This window comes from Lytechinus variegatus, chromosome 3 (genome assembly GCF_018143015.1).
Source record: "Lytechinus variegatus isolate NC3 chromosome 3, Lvar_3.0, whole genome shotgun sequence".
NCBI lineage: Eukaryota > Metazoa > Echinodermata > Echinoidea > Temnopleuroida > Toxopneustidae > Lytechinus > Lytechinus variegatus.
The window spans coordinates 2,674,538-2,691,032 of NC_054742.1; the positions used below are offsets into that span (position 1 = coordinate 2,674,538).

The window sequence follows — 16,495 nt, forward strand, 5'->3', positions numbered from 1 at the left end:
TGTTTCTCCCAGTGGCTTGACAGACCAATTTTTCTTGCCAAATGAGCTTGCAATCAAAGGGAAGTTGGTTTTGAGTAAATTGTTTTCAAACATTCAGAAATCAATACCAACCTACATGTAATTACCCCCATGAGGGTTAAATGAAATTTATATCCATAATGAGTATTGAAACAAAAACTTTCTTAAAACTTGTTTCTTACATATACTCTTTTAGTCCAGGTGGGTGTTTCATAAAGCTGTTCGTAAAGTTACGCACAACTTTACGTACGACTGGAACATGTTCTTAGGTCATATATCAATTTAATACAGGGATATCATTAAGCACAAGGAGGGATCACCAGTCATGCGTAAAGTCATCTTACGAACAGCTTTATGAAACACCCACCAGATCTAAGTATTTAATTGAGATATATATTTTCACATTTTTTGGAACATACATTGTATGTAGGCCTAGTAAAATGGTTGAAAAATTTCCTTAACACCCGTTTCTCAGGTTGGGTTTTAATAAAGTCATCACTATTGAAGAGGTACGGGATCTGTTTCCTCACTTAGACTGTGTGAGTCATAAACGCAGGAGACCATCATCAAGTGTAAGTATATTAATCCAAGTGAATAAATTCATCAAATAATTTTTAGAAAATTTGCTTTGTTTTGTGGAATTGAAAAGGTCAAAAGTTTCATTTAGATCAAAGTCAAGCCCACCAATGTTCATTTTCATGACAATGCTATTTTCAAGAAAGAATACTCTATTCTCAAATCTCCACTTTCTCGCCTATCCACTTCTTCTCTTCTTCTCTCCACTGTTTCTATAACACTCCACATGGTGTACCGTAAACCAAATCAGCAATTGTACATGCCACCACCCTTATAAAAATCGCCAATGGTATTTGAATGGTGCCGAATGGTAGTTGAATGGTGATCTGAATGGTAAATGGTACGCGAATGGTATTTAAGTGGTGTTTCAATGGTAAGTTCTTAATGGTAATTGGTAGTTTATTTAATGGTAAATGGTATACCATATACCCAATGGTGTCTCAGCGGTATGTGACTAATGATATGATTGGTATGATGAATGGTATACCATCACCCAATGGTGTCTCAGTGGTATTCAATGGTGTCTCAGTGGTATGTGCTTGTAATGGTATGATTGGTATGATGAATAGTATACCATACATCCAATGGTGTCTCAGTGGTATACAATGGTGTCTCAGTGGTATTCAATGGTGTCTCAGTAGTATGTGCCTGTAATGGTATGATTGGTATGGTCAATGGTATACCATACACCAATGGTGTCTCAGTGGTATACAACGGTGTCTCAGTGGTATTCAATAGTGTCTCAGTAGTATATGCCTCTAATGGTATGACTGGTATAATGAATGGTATACCATACACCATTGGTGTCTCAGTGGTATACAATGGTGTCTCAGTGGTATACAATGGTGTCTCAGTGGTATTCAATGGTGTCTCAGTAGTATGTGCCTCTATAATGGTATGATTGGTATGATGAATTGTATACCATACACCCAATGGTGTCTCAGTGGTATACAATGGTGTCTCAGTGGTATACAATGGTGTCTCAGTGGTATTCAATGGTGTCTCAGTAGTATGTGCCTGTAATGATATGATTGGTATGATAAATGGTTTACCATACACCCAATGGTGTCCCAGTGGTATACAATGGTGCCTCAGTGGTATTCAATGGTGTCTCAGTAGTATGTGTCTCTATAATGATATGACTGGTATGATGAATCGTATACCATATACCAAATGGTGTCTCAGTGGTATTCAATGGTGTCTCAGTAGTATGTGCCTCTATAACATGTATAATGGTATGATTAGTATGGTGAATGGTATACCATACACCAATGGTGTCTCAGTGGTATACAATGGTGTCTCAGTGGTATTCAATAGTGTCTCAGTAGTATATGCCTCTAATGGTATGACTGGTATCATGAATGGTATACCATACACCAATGGTGTCTCAGTGGTATTCAATGGTGTCTCAGTAGTATGTGTCTCTATAATGGTATGACTGGTATGATGAATGGTATACCAGTGGTGTCTCAGTGGTGTCAAATGGTGTCTGAGTAGTATGTGCCTCTAATGGTATGACTGCATGGTATACCATATACCCAATTGTGTCTCAGTGGTATACAACGGTGTCTCAGTGGTATTCAGTGGTGTCTCAGTAGTATGTGCCTCTATAATGGTATGATTGGTATCAATGGTATACCATATACCCAATATGGTGTCTTAGTAGTATGAGCCTAGTGGTATATATAATCATGTTGGATAATTGTAAAGCCATAGTGGCTTAGTGGTGTTTGCCTAATGAATGCCATTTGTATTAATGGTGAATGGTATGCCCAATTGCATTACCCATTAACATAATTCCGAAGATTTAAAGAAAATATATCAAAGATTAAAAGGTATTTAGAGTTAATTAAATATTTGAGCTGTGACTTTTATGTGAGCAGCTTTCCCAAATCAAGTGTAATCGCTCATGATTGTAAACATGGTCTCTTGCATTCTTTTAAATTGTCTTTTTCCTTATTAAGTAAAAGGTCTATATGTGTTTAAATATTATTGATCCAGTGGTTATAATACAATATTATAAATTTGTTATATTTTACAATTGTACATATTACCTTCTAAATTTAAATCTGATGCAATGGGTGCAAAAATAAAATCAATCGGTCAATGAAATCTTTTTTTGATAATAAGGGTTTTGATTTTTAATTAATAAGTTTTATTCTATTTTTTAATCATTTTGCTTGTTTATGGCCGCTTTTTATAAAAAGAACTATATATTGAGTGTTCCAAGAAGATATTTGCAATCAATCCCAAAATTCGATCAGATGCAAATTTACAGGTGATGATAAACATTAAGTTTATCTAGAACATAACAATTTGGATTTTTTTATGGATCAGTTGCAAGTTTGCAATGAAAGTATGATTCTCATGATTTTGGAGTCTGAAATTGATTTGCGTTCGATTGCTTCGATTGCAAGTTTCTTGCAATGCCCCATATTTTGCTCAAAATGAATTCACTGTTGGTGGTCTTAATCCCCAACCTCTATCAAATTCCCATCCGCAAACCCTGATTTGGTCTGTCTGCATGCGTCAAAAGCCCCCTCTGAACCCATTTTGTACGCTATTATAGCTGCTTCCAATCATTAATTATTTCTCTCTTTTTTATTACAAATGATATTTTCAAAATTCTAATTCTATTTTTTAGGCCCTTATTATTCTTTCCCACTTGTGGACAGCGTTTATAAAGAGGAGAGATATTCTATAGGCCGGTCATTACTTGATTGAAATGATTTATCCACATGGTCTTGCTCCCTCACCCCTATCAAAATTCCCTGCCGCCATACAGGGTATAGTACAATGTAACAGAAAAGAAATCTACTGAATGAAATCTCAATTTCAGTCATTACAAAAGCAAATTAAAAGGGAAGAGGAGTGAGTAAAAAAATATATATTAAGGGGAGAAAACAAGAAAAGAAAAAAGGCAATGAAGAAAAGAAAGATTAACAGAAAAGAAAAAAAGACAACGAAAATAAAAAAGAAAATAAGAGAGAGAACAGGAAAAAAAAAGTGAAGGGATCGAAAACTTTTTTCATAGATTCCAAGATCCAAGGAAAACAGTGGCACTCACGCCATCATGGTTTCCAACCCAGAACCATGCAATCGAGAGGAAAAAGAAGACACCCCTGATTTGGTTTTAATTCACCCCCTCGCTCCCCCCCCCCCCTATGCGTTGGCAAGCAGGGCCGCTTGGCTGCTTGCTAGCTAGCTCTATCGCACGCACGCGCGCGCGCACGTCTAACCGCCAATTGCAATATTTGAAAAAGAAAACTCCATCTACCGGGACCGCCGTTTTGCTGTTGATAAGTCCGTCGATAATTCATCAAAAACTAAAGGAACACGGGTCAGATTCGGACAGCGACTTCAAAGTTATTTGTAGAAGGCGAAACAGTAAGTTCTATAACAATTTTCTTTGATTTATTTCTCAAATTGTCTCAAAATGTTAGATGTCGGTGTACTGCCACGACCACTGCACTGCACTGCCACCGCCATTGCCCCGTTGGCGCTGGCCGCTGCTCTACTGGCCGGGACGTGGCTATGACGATAGGGAGTGCTTATGCTTTGTGTTGGCTGAGTTCAGCTCGGCGAGCATTGAATAGATTAGTAATTCGCTCGTATTGTCTGATGTTTATTGTCAATGTTATACAAAAACCATCTCCGAATACGTTGAATTCATGAATGAATGATTTGTTAATGCTAATGTCAAGACTGTCAAACTCAAGTCAAAGCGTTAATTGTGAAACACTGCACAACGTTAATTCACTGAAATTGAAAACTTGCCGACAAATATTGTTTTGGAATTAGGCCTGTAATTTGTTGTTGTTGATAGATGTTGGTAAATGAGATAAAATGGAGGTGAAACATGGTAGGGGCCCTAAAGTTTGGAAAATGATAAAGACTATGCAGCCCCTATAAAGTTACACTGTACAAACCACTCATGGCACATATGGTGAAATGTGCACTTTGTGTGTGGAACTGCGACTGGACAGAGTGACAAACGATTCCTATTCAATTTTTCTACAGAGGCTGCAATAATTATGCAGAGAAAAGTGACGCTAATGCAGTTTTGCACCGGCCGATTACCAGCATACCTCATCACCAAAATTTGTTCCCAAATGTCATGACAGGTCTCTCAGTCACATTTTGATGTTAATATCACCGCTTTTCAAAATATAGGGAACGGCTGTATCTAGTCTTTGATCTCGACGCGTTGATCTAATCCGTAGAAATCACTTCGCGGATTGCTTGGATTCGCTGTAATGTTTATTGGGACTGCAGTTAGCAAACAAATCATGCTAACATGTGGCGAACAGACAGCCAGCATGCCGCATGCGAATCTTTTGGTCGCATAACTTCGGTCCATATCAACATGACGGCAAATCCAATCGATCCGCAATATTTTGAAAAGTGGTGGGCATATTGTGTATTGACCTCAAAATGTGTGTAGACAAATAAGACAATTTCTGGTGGGGAGTTTTGCTCGAAGTTGGCTGGTGTGAAACTTGTGAAGCATTAATGCGGGAGGGTATTATTAGATCATTTCATGGGGCTAGGCATATCAATTTTTAAAGTAAATTTTATCCTTTTTTTAAGTTTGTCCTGTGATCACATTTATCTGTTTTTATTTATTTATTGATCAAAACTTGAATAAAACAATGTCTGGAATTCATCCACTGGCATATGTTTGTCCATGAACGGATCCATGATTTCTCAAAGGGGGTAGTGGGGCAGATTTTCCCAAGGAAATTTTAAAATTTTAAATAACAAGCAGACCAAAAAAGAGATCCTCACTCTTGTATGAGACAATATTTTCAATATAAATATTTGCTGTAACTTTCGAAGGGGGGGAACACTTGTGTAAGAAAGCCACATTTTTATCTTGCTCTCAAGGTGGGGGCACAGGGGTCCATTGCAGAAAGAGTTGCGTTTAAACGCAGGTCAAAAAATCGCAAGTCCCAAATGCGCGCTGTTGATTGGTTGAAAATCAAGTTGCGTATGATATTTAGAGATGCGATTTATTGCAACTCTAAATATACAACGGACCCCAGGTCAAATGTGCCCACTTGGATCCGCTTCTGCGATTGTCAATACCAGGGAAATGGAATTTATGTCATCGATTACCCTCCTTTTGAAAATTGCTGCTCTGGAAATTTGATTTCAGATGACATAGCTATTACTAGTATAAAGCATGCACAGTTATAATACAGCCTTGTCTGAACTAAGCTGAACAATATCACATTTCCTTATTGTTTTCCTGAATTCTGGGCTGGTAATCAGAGATCCATGAAAAATATCTCTAAAATTAAAGTTCTACGATCATTCTTTTTCTATTACTATATTAGTATTCTATTTTGTCTGTATCTGCACATACATGCAGATTTTACAACACTTAAATTGATTTTATTTCATTTTCAAAGTTTGGACGACGGATACACTGGATGATAAGGTAGATGGTCCAGCCTTATATGGGAATCACACGACGGGTGTTGAACACAGAAAACGTGCCGTGTACAAGAAAAAGATGGAGTTTATGAAAGGTATGTGTGTAAGAATTTTCTTCAGTAGGAAAAATTGCAAAGCTTCATGACATAAAACAGATTGTATTCCTGCAGTGGCATAGCTGAAAAAAAAAATCAGTATGTTGGCTGAGGGGGAGGGGTGGACACTTTGTCCTCAGGTATTCATTTGTTGTGGTATTTGTCATCAACCCTTCCCATCTATGGTTAAACATAAATTTTTTTATCATATTTTACAAAATGTTTTGTTGATATTTGTTAATTGGTACCATTCAATTGAATGGTAGTGTATACTGCAAATTTCTCGATATTTAAAAAAATATATGAACTTCTAAAGAAAGCTTACATACACAACAAGCATTGTTGTTTTGAACCCTTAGCTAATATACTGTCCTTTGCATTGTTTTCATCCAATATTTCTTATTACAGCTTCAAGGAATTAATCCTGCCGGGTACCCATTCACTTCACCTGGGTGTAGTGCAGCACACTGTGGATAAATTTCGGGCTGAAGGAAAACACACCATGGCTAGGACTCAAATTCATGACCCTCTGTTTGTAAGGTGAGAGTCAGAACCACTAGACCACGACGTACCCAAGCTGATGTCATATCCCCACTTGTTCTTTTGTATTTTATTACAAGAAGTCTTGCTTATTTACACTTTGTCCTCCGAGAACTATAAAAAATGGAGTGAAAATTTATTTCAGAGACATGTCCACCCTAACAAAAAGTTGATTTGATTAAAAAGAGAAAAATCAAACATAAAAATCGGATGAAAAATAAGAAAGGTATGACATTTTTAAGTTTCACTCAATTTCACTTAATAGTTATATGCACATCCTGGTCGGTATGCAAATGAGGGAACTGATGACATCACTCATTCACTTTTCTTTTGTTTTTTTAAATATGAAATATAATTTTCTCCCCATTGACCTATGCAATAAAGTTTTATTTCTCACTGAACATGTGGAGTTACCATTGCTTAACATTATTTGGTTCAGTCCAGTTGGTCCTTATTGTCAAATCTGTAAAAATTGAAATATTGTAGAATTCAAACAATGAAAAACAAATAAAAAAGTGAGGGACATCATCGATTCTCTCATATGCATGTGGGTAACTTGTGCATATAACTATTTGTGAAATAAAAGCGAAATTTCAAAATGTCATAACTTTCTTATTTTGCATCCGATTTTGATGAAATATTTTGCATGATGCTTGCCTGATTTTTCTCTGTTGATTGAAAACAACCTTTTCTGTGGTGGACTTGACCTTTAATGTAAAGATATGCATTGCTGGAAATAATGATATGACACTTGGGCCATATCATACACACATGTATGAAAATATGAAATAATTATGATTTCATTTCATACAATAAGCCTAGCAAATTTTCCTGACGATCATGTGTACATTAGTTTAAGTTTTTTTACCAAAATATTGTTAAAATTTCAAATTCAATAACTTTGTTATTATTAGATGTTAACGAAATGTTCAGCATGATGCTTTTCTGATTCATTCTCTCCCTACCAAAATCTCCCCTTTTCTATGCTTTCTTTCTATGGTCCCTTCATTCTCCTTATAACTATTTTATGTGTAAAATGTAACCGGTCGTCCAACCCATTTGATTGAAGGGCTAGAGGTACTCGAGACTGAAAGTTATGTGATATAATTCAAAGTGTACATCAGACAAACAAAAAGCACTGAAAATTTCATCAAAATTTGTTGAGGATTAACGAAGTTATGACGAATTAAAGTTGTTATTTTTTGGTAAAACTGTTCTCTTCAAGTCCTCATGAATATACAAAATCACAATTTATATATTCTTTGTATTATATGAATTCAAATTTTGTCCAAGCTAGGTTGTAAAAAATTACAATTGACTACTGATTCTGTGTAAGACAATAGTTATATTATTTCTCACACATAGATGAGTTATTCATCTGATTCAGCACAGCAAAAATAGAAAAGAAATAAGTGGGTATCTTGTATATATTATTTTCTATATATTTTGCAAAAAGAGGTCTCTATTTTTTCTGTTTTTTAGTGTTCCAAATTGAATAATTTTCTTTCCCTATTTTCATAATATTTTCTTTCTATGTGTGATATATTATTTATTTCTTAATGTATTATTGTATTTATGATAAACTTTTGGCGTGTTTCTACAGTAAATCATTAAAAACAGTTTATCTTTTCCGGACTCAAATATTCTTATCGCTCTTAAACCAACCTGTTTCTACAGACCGAATAATCTGATTAACTTGCATTTCGCTTCGCAAATACGGCAGAAATCAGAAAATTCAACCTATAACATCAACATTGCATTTCGGTATGTCTCGTTAGGAAAATTTTCAAAATTCATGGTAGATCTCACTCGTTGTAGCAGGTATACGTGTTTCGCGATCAGCTGGCGAGATTAAACAGGCCAGAATATATGTATACTGTGAGATCGCACTTCTGGGTTCAAGCACTTAAGCCAGACATGCATGCTATTTTGCTCCATGTTTTACAGAAAAGTTAAACGGATTAACATGGCAAAAACCACCTGTCAAAGATGGTTATGAGAAACCGTATTTTGCGTGATGCAATTTATCCATTAACCGCATCGCGTCTGTTTCTACAGGAAACTTATCCAGGATTCTGGATACTTAGGCGGGTAATACTTTTTAACAATTCTTTGTAGAAACACGCCATTGATATATCTTTTTAGGTGAAAAGAAAAAAAGAGAACAATTTGGGGGTACTATTTTGCCCCCTTTTGGGGATATTTCATTTCTTCTAGGTGTGGTACCCTTTATTCATTTGGCCATGTGAAGGCTATCGCACATTTTGAGTTTAATCTTCGAAATTTGGTGTTCATTAGTTTGTTGTCCAAATTCTGTCTTACATGTAAATTTGTTTATAGGAAGATTAACATAATATCTGTGTAGAGTGCAATCATTGATCTCTTGTAGTGTCGCGTAGTCACATGTATTCATAATATGGTGCTTTTATGCCATACCTGTCAATACTCTTTTGTACTTGAACTTATTAGTAAAAAATGTTTATTAATGTTGTTGAAAGCAATTACACACAACGGATTTAACATCAAGTATCAGGTTTGTATGCAGAACAGTGGTTTTGCCAAGTACTCAATCCATGTAAAAAGCAATAAGAGAGAACAGGTTTATTCTTGGAAATGCTAGTCTTCATTTGTTGTGTTTTTCAATCAAACTCGATCTGTCTTGATACATGTTTATTTTTTTCATAACAAGATTGACAGAGATGTCAACGAGTAGCTAAGTCATATATATTAATAACTTATGTGCTTTAATTATAAAGTCTATACTTGTGAATACTCTGTGCCATTTATGCTGTACTTAAACTTCTTATAGTAAAAACATTTTAATGACGTTCTTGAAATAACTGCTTTCATTTTTTTTCTTGTGCATACTTATTCCATTATTAAGCCTACCATTAACCCCAGAGATATGCTGTTCACCATTGGTCTACCATTCACTGTACTTTATTGGCTTACTATACATTGCACATCTTTGTTCTACTGTCTACCATTGGTCTACCATTGAATGTACACTTGTGGTCTATAGTGTATGACCAATGGTGTTATTTGAATGGTTGACTAATAGTATAGAGTGTATGGTATGACAGTATTGTATGGTAAATGGTAGGTCAATGGTGTACAGTGTATGGTAAGCCAATGGTGTATGGTGTATGGTAAGCCTACGGTGAATAGTAGTTCAATGGTGTATGGTAGGCCAATGGTGTACTGTAAATGGTAGGTCAATGGTATACGGTGAATGGTCAATCAATGGTGAACGGTGTACGGCGAATGGTAGTTGAATGGTGAGCGGTGAATGGTACACGAATGGTGTACGTTGAATGGTGTACGGTGAATGATACGCGAATGGTGTACAGTGAATGGTACGCGAATGGTGTACGAATGGTACACGGATGGTGTATGATGAATGGTAGTCAATGGTATACCATTCAATTTTTTTTATAAGGGCATGCAAACCTTCAAACAACATCTGAATGATAAGTCTGTCTTGAATATTTGTAAGTTGTTTGTAGCTTAGTCTCAAATTTTTATGCTCTCCCAACAAACATCATTTCTATTGGATTGAATTATCTTGGACTTAATGTAAAAAAAAAAAACCTTTTGATAACCGTACTATTGAAAGGTTGCGATAGCAATTTCCACAGTGAGTTTTGATAATTCATTGATTTTAGATTTTTCATAACCTCAGGTCGAAAGAATAATAATTAAAATGATTTTTAAACCACAAGTTCTTTATTATGGGTACATGCAATACATAAAAGTGCTCTTGTATAATCAGACTGCACCTTTACTATCCTGGTCATTCTTTTTCTGAAAACATATTCATTGTTAATCTGAGAAAACAGAGAGCATGGATTATGAACACATTCCCTATATTTGTTTTCAAAATAGGACAGGAAAAACTTTTAAGAAGTACATTATTATCACCTTGTTAGTAATGAACATGTGCTCTCTGCAAAGTGTTCCCAGAGGAAGTAACATAAACACATACTGATGTACTTTTAAGGAAATAGTCATTAATTAGTTGTTTGAGCATGGGAAAACAGTAGAATGAATCACAAGCACCAATAACAAATTGATTTATCCTTAGATTGAAAAAAAAGGAGAAGTTATTTTTTAAATAATTTTCTAGGTATTCAGTCAAATCACATTACAATATTACAAATTCAGTCATTTTAAGTGGTAACTGTTAGTGGAGAAATTCTAATTTTGAAACATTTGGAAAAACATGCAGAATCTAATGGCCATGTTTTGTAACAAGTTATATTTCAACTGAAGTCCTGCTGAATTAATTTTTGAAAGAGAGGGATACATGTATGCTGACAATTTCATTTTAAAGAAAAAAAATGTTCTTTTGTATTTTACACTGTGAAATAGTTAATGGTAGGTATTACTTAATCTCTGCTGTTAAAAAAGTATATATATATATATATACAGTGCGTCCCAGAAAAAACGAAACCGAGATTTAGCGATAATTTATCATAACTTAATCATAAATAAAATAGACAAATGACCTACCAATGTAAAGCTTAGAATCTCCTCTTTCATCTGGTATTACTTAGATTATTCTTCATTCACGCATGAGTGAGCAAAAACAATTCGAAGAAAGAATGACAAAAATTCATTTGGCGGGGGTATCTGAATTTCAAAAAGAAAATCACATGTCTAAAAAGTTCAATATCTGCTCTTTTCTTTGATACCTTAATCACAAAAATGGTCAAGAATTAAAAAAGTTATGAACCTTTGAAACAATGCTTGTATTTCCATAATTTCATTAAATAAACGTGTTTTCACCGGTGTCCCACAGAAGCTATCGCACGGTAACAAAAGATTTAATGCATGGTTGATCGTCAACAAAACGAAGTGTCAAGTGAGTTTGAACGGGGGCCTGTAAAACTTCTTCATTTTATGAAATTATTGAAGTTCAAGCCTTATTTCAAATAACCAGAACTTTGTTATTTCTTGACCATTTTCTGTAATTGGGGTATCAAATAAAAGACCAGATATTGAACTTTCTGAAAGTGTGGTTTTCTTTTTAAAAAACAGATATGGCCCGCCAAGTGACTTTTTGGTATCCCCTTTTCAAATTGTTTTTGCTCACTCATGCGTGAATGAGAAATAATCTTAGTAATTTCAGGTAAAAGAGGAGATTCTAAGCTTTAAAATGGTAGGTCATTTGTCTATTGTATTTGTGATTAAGTTATGATAAATCTCGGTTTCGTTTTTGTGGGACGCACTGTATATATATATATGTATATACATGCGTTTATCTTGTTCAGTAATGAAGGAGGAAAATCAATTATTTTATTATTGAATTTATCTACATCATATGTTCAAAAATAAGCCAAACTATGATCACTAAAAGAGGAAAATTTGAAATATTCAATTTTCATGAAATCATGTATAATATATTGATTTTTTCCCCCCATTTATTTCAAGGTCTTAATTTGTATTAGGATTGGCATTTAAATCTATTTGATGATGCCCCAAGTGTGAAAAATGAATTGAAACATTGAATATTTCAGGAGCTATTCTCTCCTTGTTATAGCTTTAAATCTCATTTATCAATCTTTCACTATATACAGCCATCCACAGAGAGAATATTACCACCGATAGAAGCTGTAGTACTATTTGGTGAACCAGTAAGGTGGGAGACCAACTTACAGCTCATTCTTGATGTGTTGATGACAGACGGTCAGTTGGAACTCAAACCTTTAACAGTACCACGGCCACATATCCCAATCTTAGGCTGTAATATGGATCTCCTGTGGATGGCCGAGGCACATCTACCAAGGTTAGTTTCTGGGTTGTTTGCTAAGAGAGAGAATAACATATAAAAAAAAAAACAGAAACAGAATTTTGGAGAACATGAGCTAACAGCACTTGACATTTCATGTCCCCAGATAGTGACTTACTGCATATGAGTAATCTTGCTTTACAGACATCAGATAGATCCAAGCAGTGAAATATTATAGTCGGTATCCCTTTGGAGATATCCCCCATTTTTATTACTGTTTATCACCTTAGTTTGATTAGTCACTTGTATGTGCTGTTTGCTTTGGTACATGCCACTGCTTTGCTGTTATCGGTCATTAACCAGATATATGATGATTTTTAAATGATTGTAAAGTAAATACAGCTAAATATAAAGTAGATGAATGTTTGCCCAAATTCAATGTAGGCCCTCATACTCTAGTCCTCTCTTTGTTCCAACTTTGCCATGAAAAGAAGTATTTTTAAGCAAAAAATATTTGTTTCATATTTTATAGGGGGGGGAGGGGTAAATTGATATTCAAAGAAATCATTCAGATTTGTTGGACCATCCTCACCAATGATAGATAAATAGATGATATGCATGTATTGTATTTTGGTTTTGTGTAAATGAGTGATCATTCTTGTCTTATTATATTTGCATATAACAATGATAATGATCATACACATGCTAATGTCACAGTTTTATGTTCATCTTTTGCAAGTCTCAAAGTCATAACAAAGTTGACGTGAATTTTGTTGTCTAAGCTGCATTCTGTTGATAAATTACTAGCGCAATGGGGCCTTTCTGTGACACACCTTTTTTTTCTCTTTTTTTTCATGAAGTCTGTACTCATGCTGTTTGATATAAACTATTAAAGCTCTTGCATTTCTACCTCGTATGTTTTTATTCAGGTTGGGACATGGTTCATTTCTCCTTTGTCTAGAAGCACTGTACAAGGTAACCAATATTTTGAATTACTCTAAAACTAGTTAACACTTCCCATGCACACTCTGAATAGTTATTGGTAATGTTACAGCAAATAATGGGAATTGTCACATGTGAAATGCAATTAACCTCCATTGAACCAGCAAATTCTTGATTACAAGGTATACACAATATTATTTACTTATGATTGCCGCTAGCTTGGTTTCAAACAGTTAATTCCATATTCATATTGAACTCTCTGCCATCCCATGTATGAGTTTGCTCATCTTTTTTTGTGAGCACTTGAAATCGATACAGATTAGATGTTTGCTCTCCTAGTTGAACTTTGAATGGCAGATGGCACCACATGCCAGAATATTTATTTGTCATAAATTTGAGAGGGATTAAACAGAATTATTACATTTATATATCTAATGATGGGATTATAACAAGTTTTATTGTGCATTAAAGGAGTCTTGTGAGATTTATGTCTTGTATAATGACAATGTATTTTCTGCAGAGTGCTCAAGTGGCAAGTAGTTTTCATTATCATAATGGTACTAGTCCATACTTCATCATGGGGACAGTACACAAGTATTTCAAGGGATCAATATTCCCAAATATGAAAAAAGATCAAAATTAATTCATAGTGTACATGTATGCTTAAGAAAATGTACATATTCTCCAGTGCACATGCGTCTATAGTTTGTGACTTGGAGCTGATTAGAAATGATTTGTGATTCCATCTTAGGTATAAAAGTGTACACTTACTTTGTTGTATTTATTTTGTTCTATTACCTTGTATTTTATAGAAAGTAACAGGGCATGATCTTAGATACACGGTGTTGACAGGGAAGCCAAGTCAGATCACATACCACTATGCTGAGCATGTACTCAAGCAACAAGCTAGGACTATGGGCATTCAACAAAGTGTGAGGACACTTTATGCTATTGGGTAAGTTTCCACAATAAGGATAGATAATAAAAGTCCAGTCCAAAGTTTTAAAACTAGTTTTATCCCTGTGGATATGTGGGTTGCTAATCCCTGTGGATATGGGTTGCTATGAGGAAGGTTTCTAGAATAAAGAGATATGTTCTAAGTTTGTCTATGTGGACGGGGTGGTGTGGATGAAGTTACCTTACACCTTGCAGCAAGTGCCTCTGCTCCCCCCCCCCTTCCTTAGTGCCTTTTTGGTTCACGTTTCCTCCTCAACCTAGCCTGATAATGGGTTGTTGTAAAGCACTCAAGTCTGACAGATTGGACACTACTGAGAGTCCTTAAAATTTACCATGGTTCTTTGAAATCTTAGCAAGAAGCTAATTTGATATGATACCATAACGTGTCAATGGCTCTTTAAAATTCATTTTAATTTAGTGTATTTTTAGACAATATTAAGTTTTGCTGTACTTTTCTGAGATGCTTTATTGATGCACAATGATTATATGATTACCATAGGTATTTTAGACTTTTTATAGTTTCAGATACCTTTACATTATCCAATATGCCCTGTATAGAAATATCAAATTTAGAATGATGTTTATACAGTTTCTGTATATGTCTCTCTCTGTTCAGTGACAACCCAATGACAGACATCTACGGTGCTAATCTTTACAACCATTACCTGACGTACATGAACATGAGCCGTGTAAAGAAGTCCATGAGCATAGGTAGCTCCATGAACGACCCTGGTGACAAATACAGACCTTCCCTTGGCGGTACGCCTGGCAGTGATTTCCATGACTCCTCGATTAACCTAGACAAAGACTGGAATGACATCATTGCAGAAGAAGGAGCTGAAAGCATCGAGTCGATCCTTGTATGTACTGGTGTGTACTCTAAAAGAGACAGTGTGGAGAAGATAGAACGTGATTCAGACCTTGATCTTGATCATGGCCACAGGGACTTTAAACATGATCCTGACCTTCTACGACCTTCCATTGAAGTCCAAGATGTATTAGAGGCAATAGAAGAGATATTCAAGATTGAAAAATTTTCTTGACCCTTGTCAGGATTCATTTACTATGTTGTCACTTCACCAAATATTTTCTATTGTTCGACACTTGTGGGCTTTCAGTGTTAGTGGAGGTGTTTCGATGTACGTGTGTGTGCGCATTGAGAATGGAATACGTACTCCTCTATAGTAAACCCCAATGAAGATGAAGAATGATTGAGAGCATTTTAATATTTCAAATGAGTGCATGCCAATGTCCTTTTAGATGATACTTTCTTTATTTTGGTTTTTTGTGGCATCCTAGCTGTCATTAGACTTTCCTATTTTTGGCAGCTTAATTCCCTCAACTGTACAAATACACTCCCCAAGACCCTGTTCCATGAAACATTTGCAAATTACTATTTTGACTATATATAGTGGTGCTAAAAAGTTGATGAACCCCACCAGAAAAATGAAAATATTCAAAATGTGTTCAAGTTCTGCCATCTTTTAGATATTTATTTGTGAAGTCAAGTGATAAATATTTCATTCAATTCAATTTGTTTCTCAAGGCTCACCGGACATTGTAGTGTTGTTGTCTTTTTCTGATGGGGTTCACTAACGTGCTAGCAACACTGTAAATATATATTCTTTTTCTTTTCCCTTTTTTTCAGCAAATCAAATTTCATTTTTGTTAAATGGATTGTTTTCATTAAACTTCACAATTTTTAGCTCATCCGGCCCAATGCCATGGCATCCATCATCTGTCGTCCATCCACAATTTCTTCGTCATTTCAAGTCCGATTTTAATTCTGTTTGCTATATATGATAGCACTAGGTGGGGATTCAAAACTTCTGCACAGAATTTTGAAACTCATTAATTATGTTAATTTATGAACATTTTTCAAAATTCCCCTAAAAATGCTTCTTTACTTGTTGACCGATTTTGACTTTGAAATTATTTTGAGTAGAAAATTATTTACGCTATTTAACGCGAAATTTAGTCATAAATCACAGAAAATGCCTCTTCTTTATTTGTTGACTGATATTGATTCTTCTTCTTCCATTTAGTCATTTCTTCATCAGTTTCAATTCTGTTTCCTCAATTTATGTCACCAATATAATTCACTACAGTGTCAACTGGGCTGAAATTAGAAATTGTGTTGAATTTCGTGTAAGATGATGGATGAGCACCAAATCATTGATGTGCTAGTTTGGTTTGA

General features: G+C 35.0%; 1 protein-coding gene across 1 annotated transcript in view; it reads left to right on the top strand.

Annotated features, from left to right (window-relative positions):
- Positions 1 to 16,138, top strand: part of LOC121409981 (haloacid dehalogenase-like hydrolase domain-containing 5) — a 29,636-nt gene extending 13,498 nt beyond the window's left edge. The window contains exons 4-8 of the mRNA XM_041601782.1: positions 494 to 590; positions 12,248 to 12,456; positions 13,329 to 13,374; positions 14,154 to 14,296; positions 14,915 to 16,138. Coding sequence (XP_041457716.1) covers positions 494 to 590; positions 12,248 to 12,456; positions 13,329 to 13,374; positions 14,154 to 14,296; positions 14,915 to 15,341 — 922 coding nt within the window. The 3' untranslated portion in view covers positions 15,342 to 16,138. The remainder of the gene's footprint in view (positions 1 to 493; positions 591 to 12,247; positions 12,457 to 13,328; positions 13,375 to 14,153; positions 14,297 to 14,914) is intronic.
- The last annotated feature ends 357 nt before the right edge of the window (positions 16,139 to 16,495 follow it).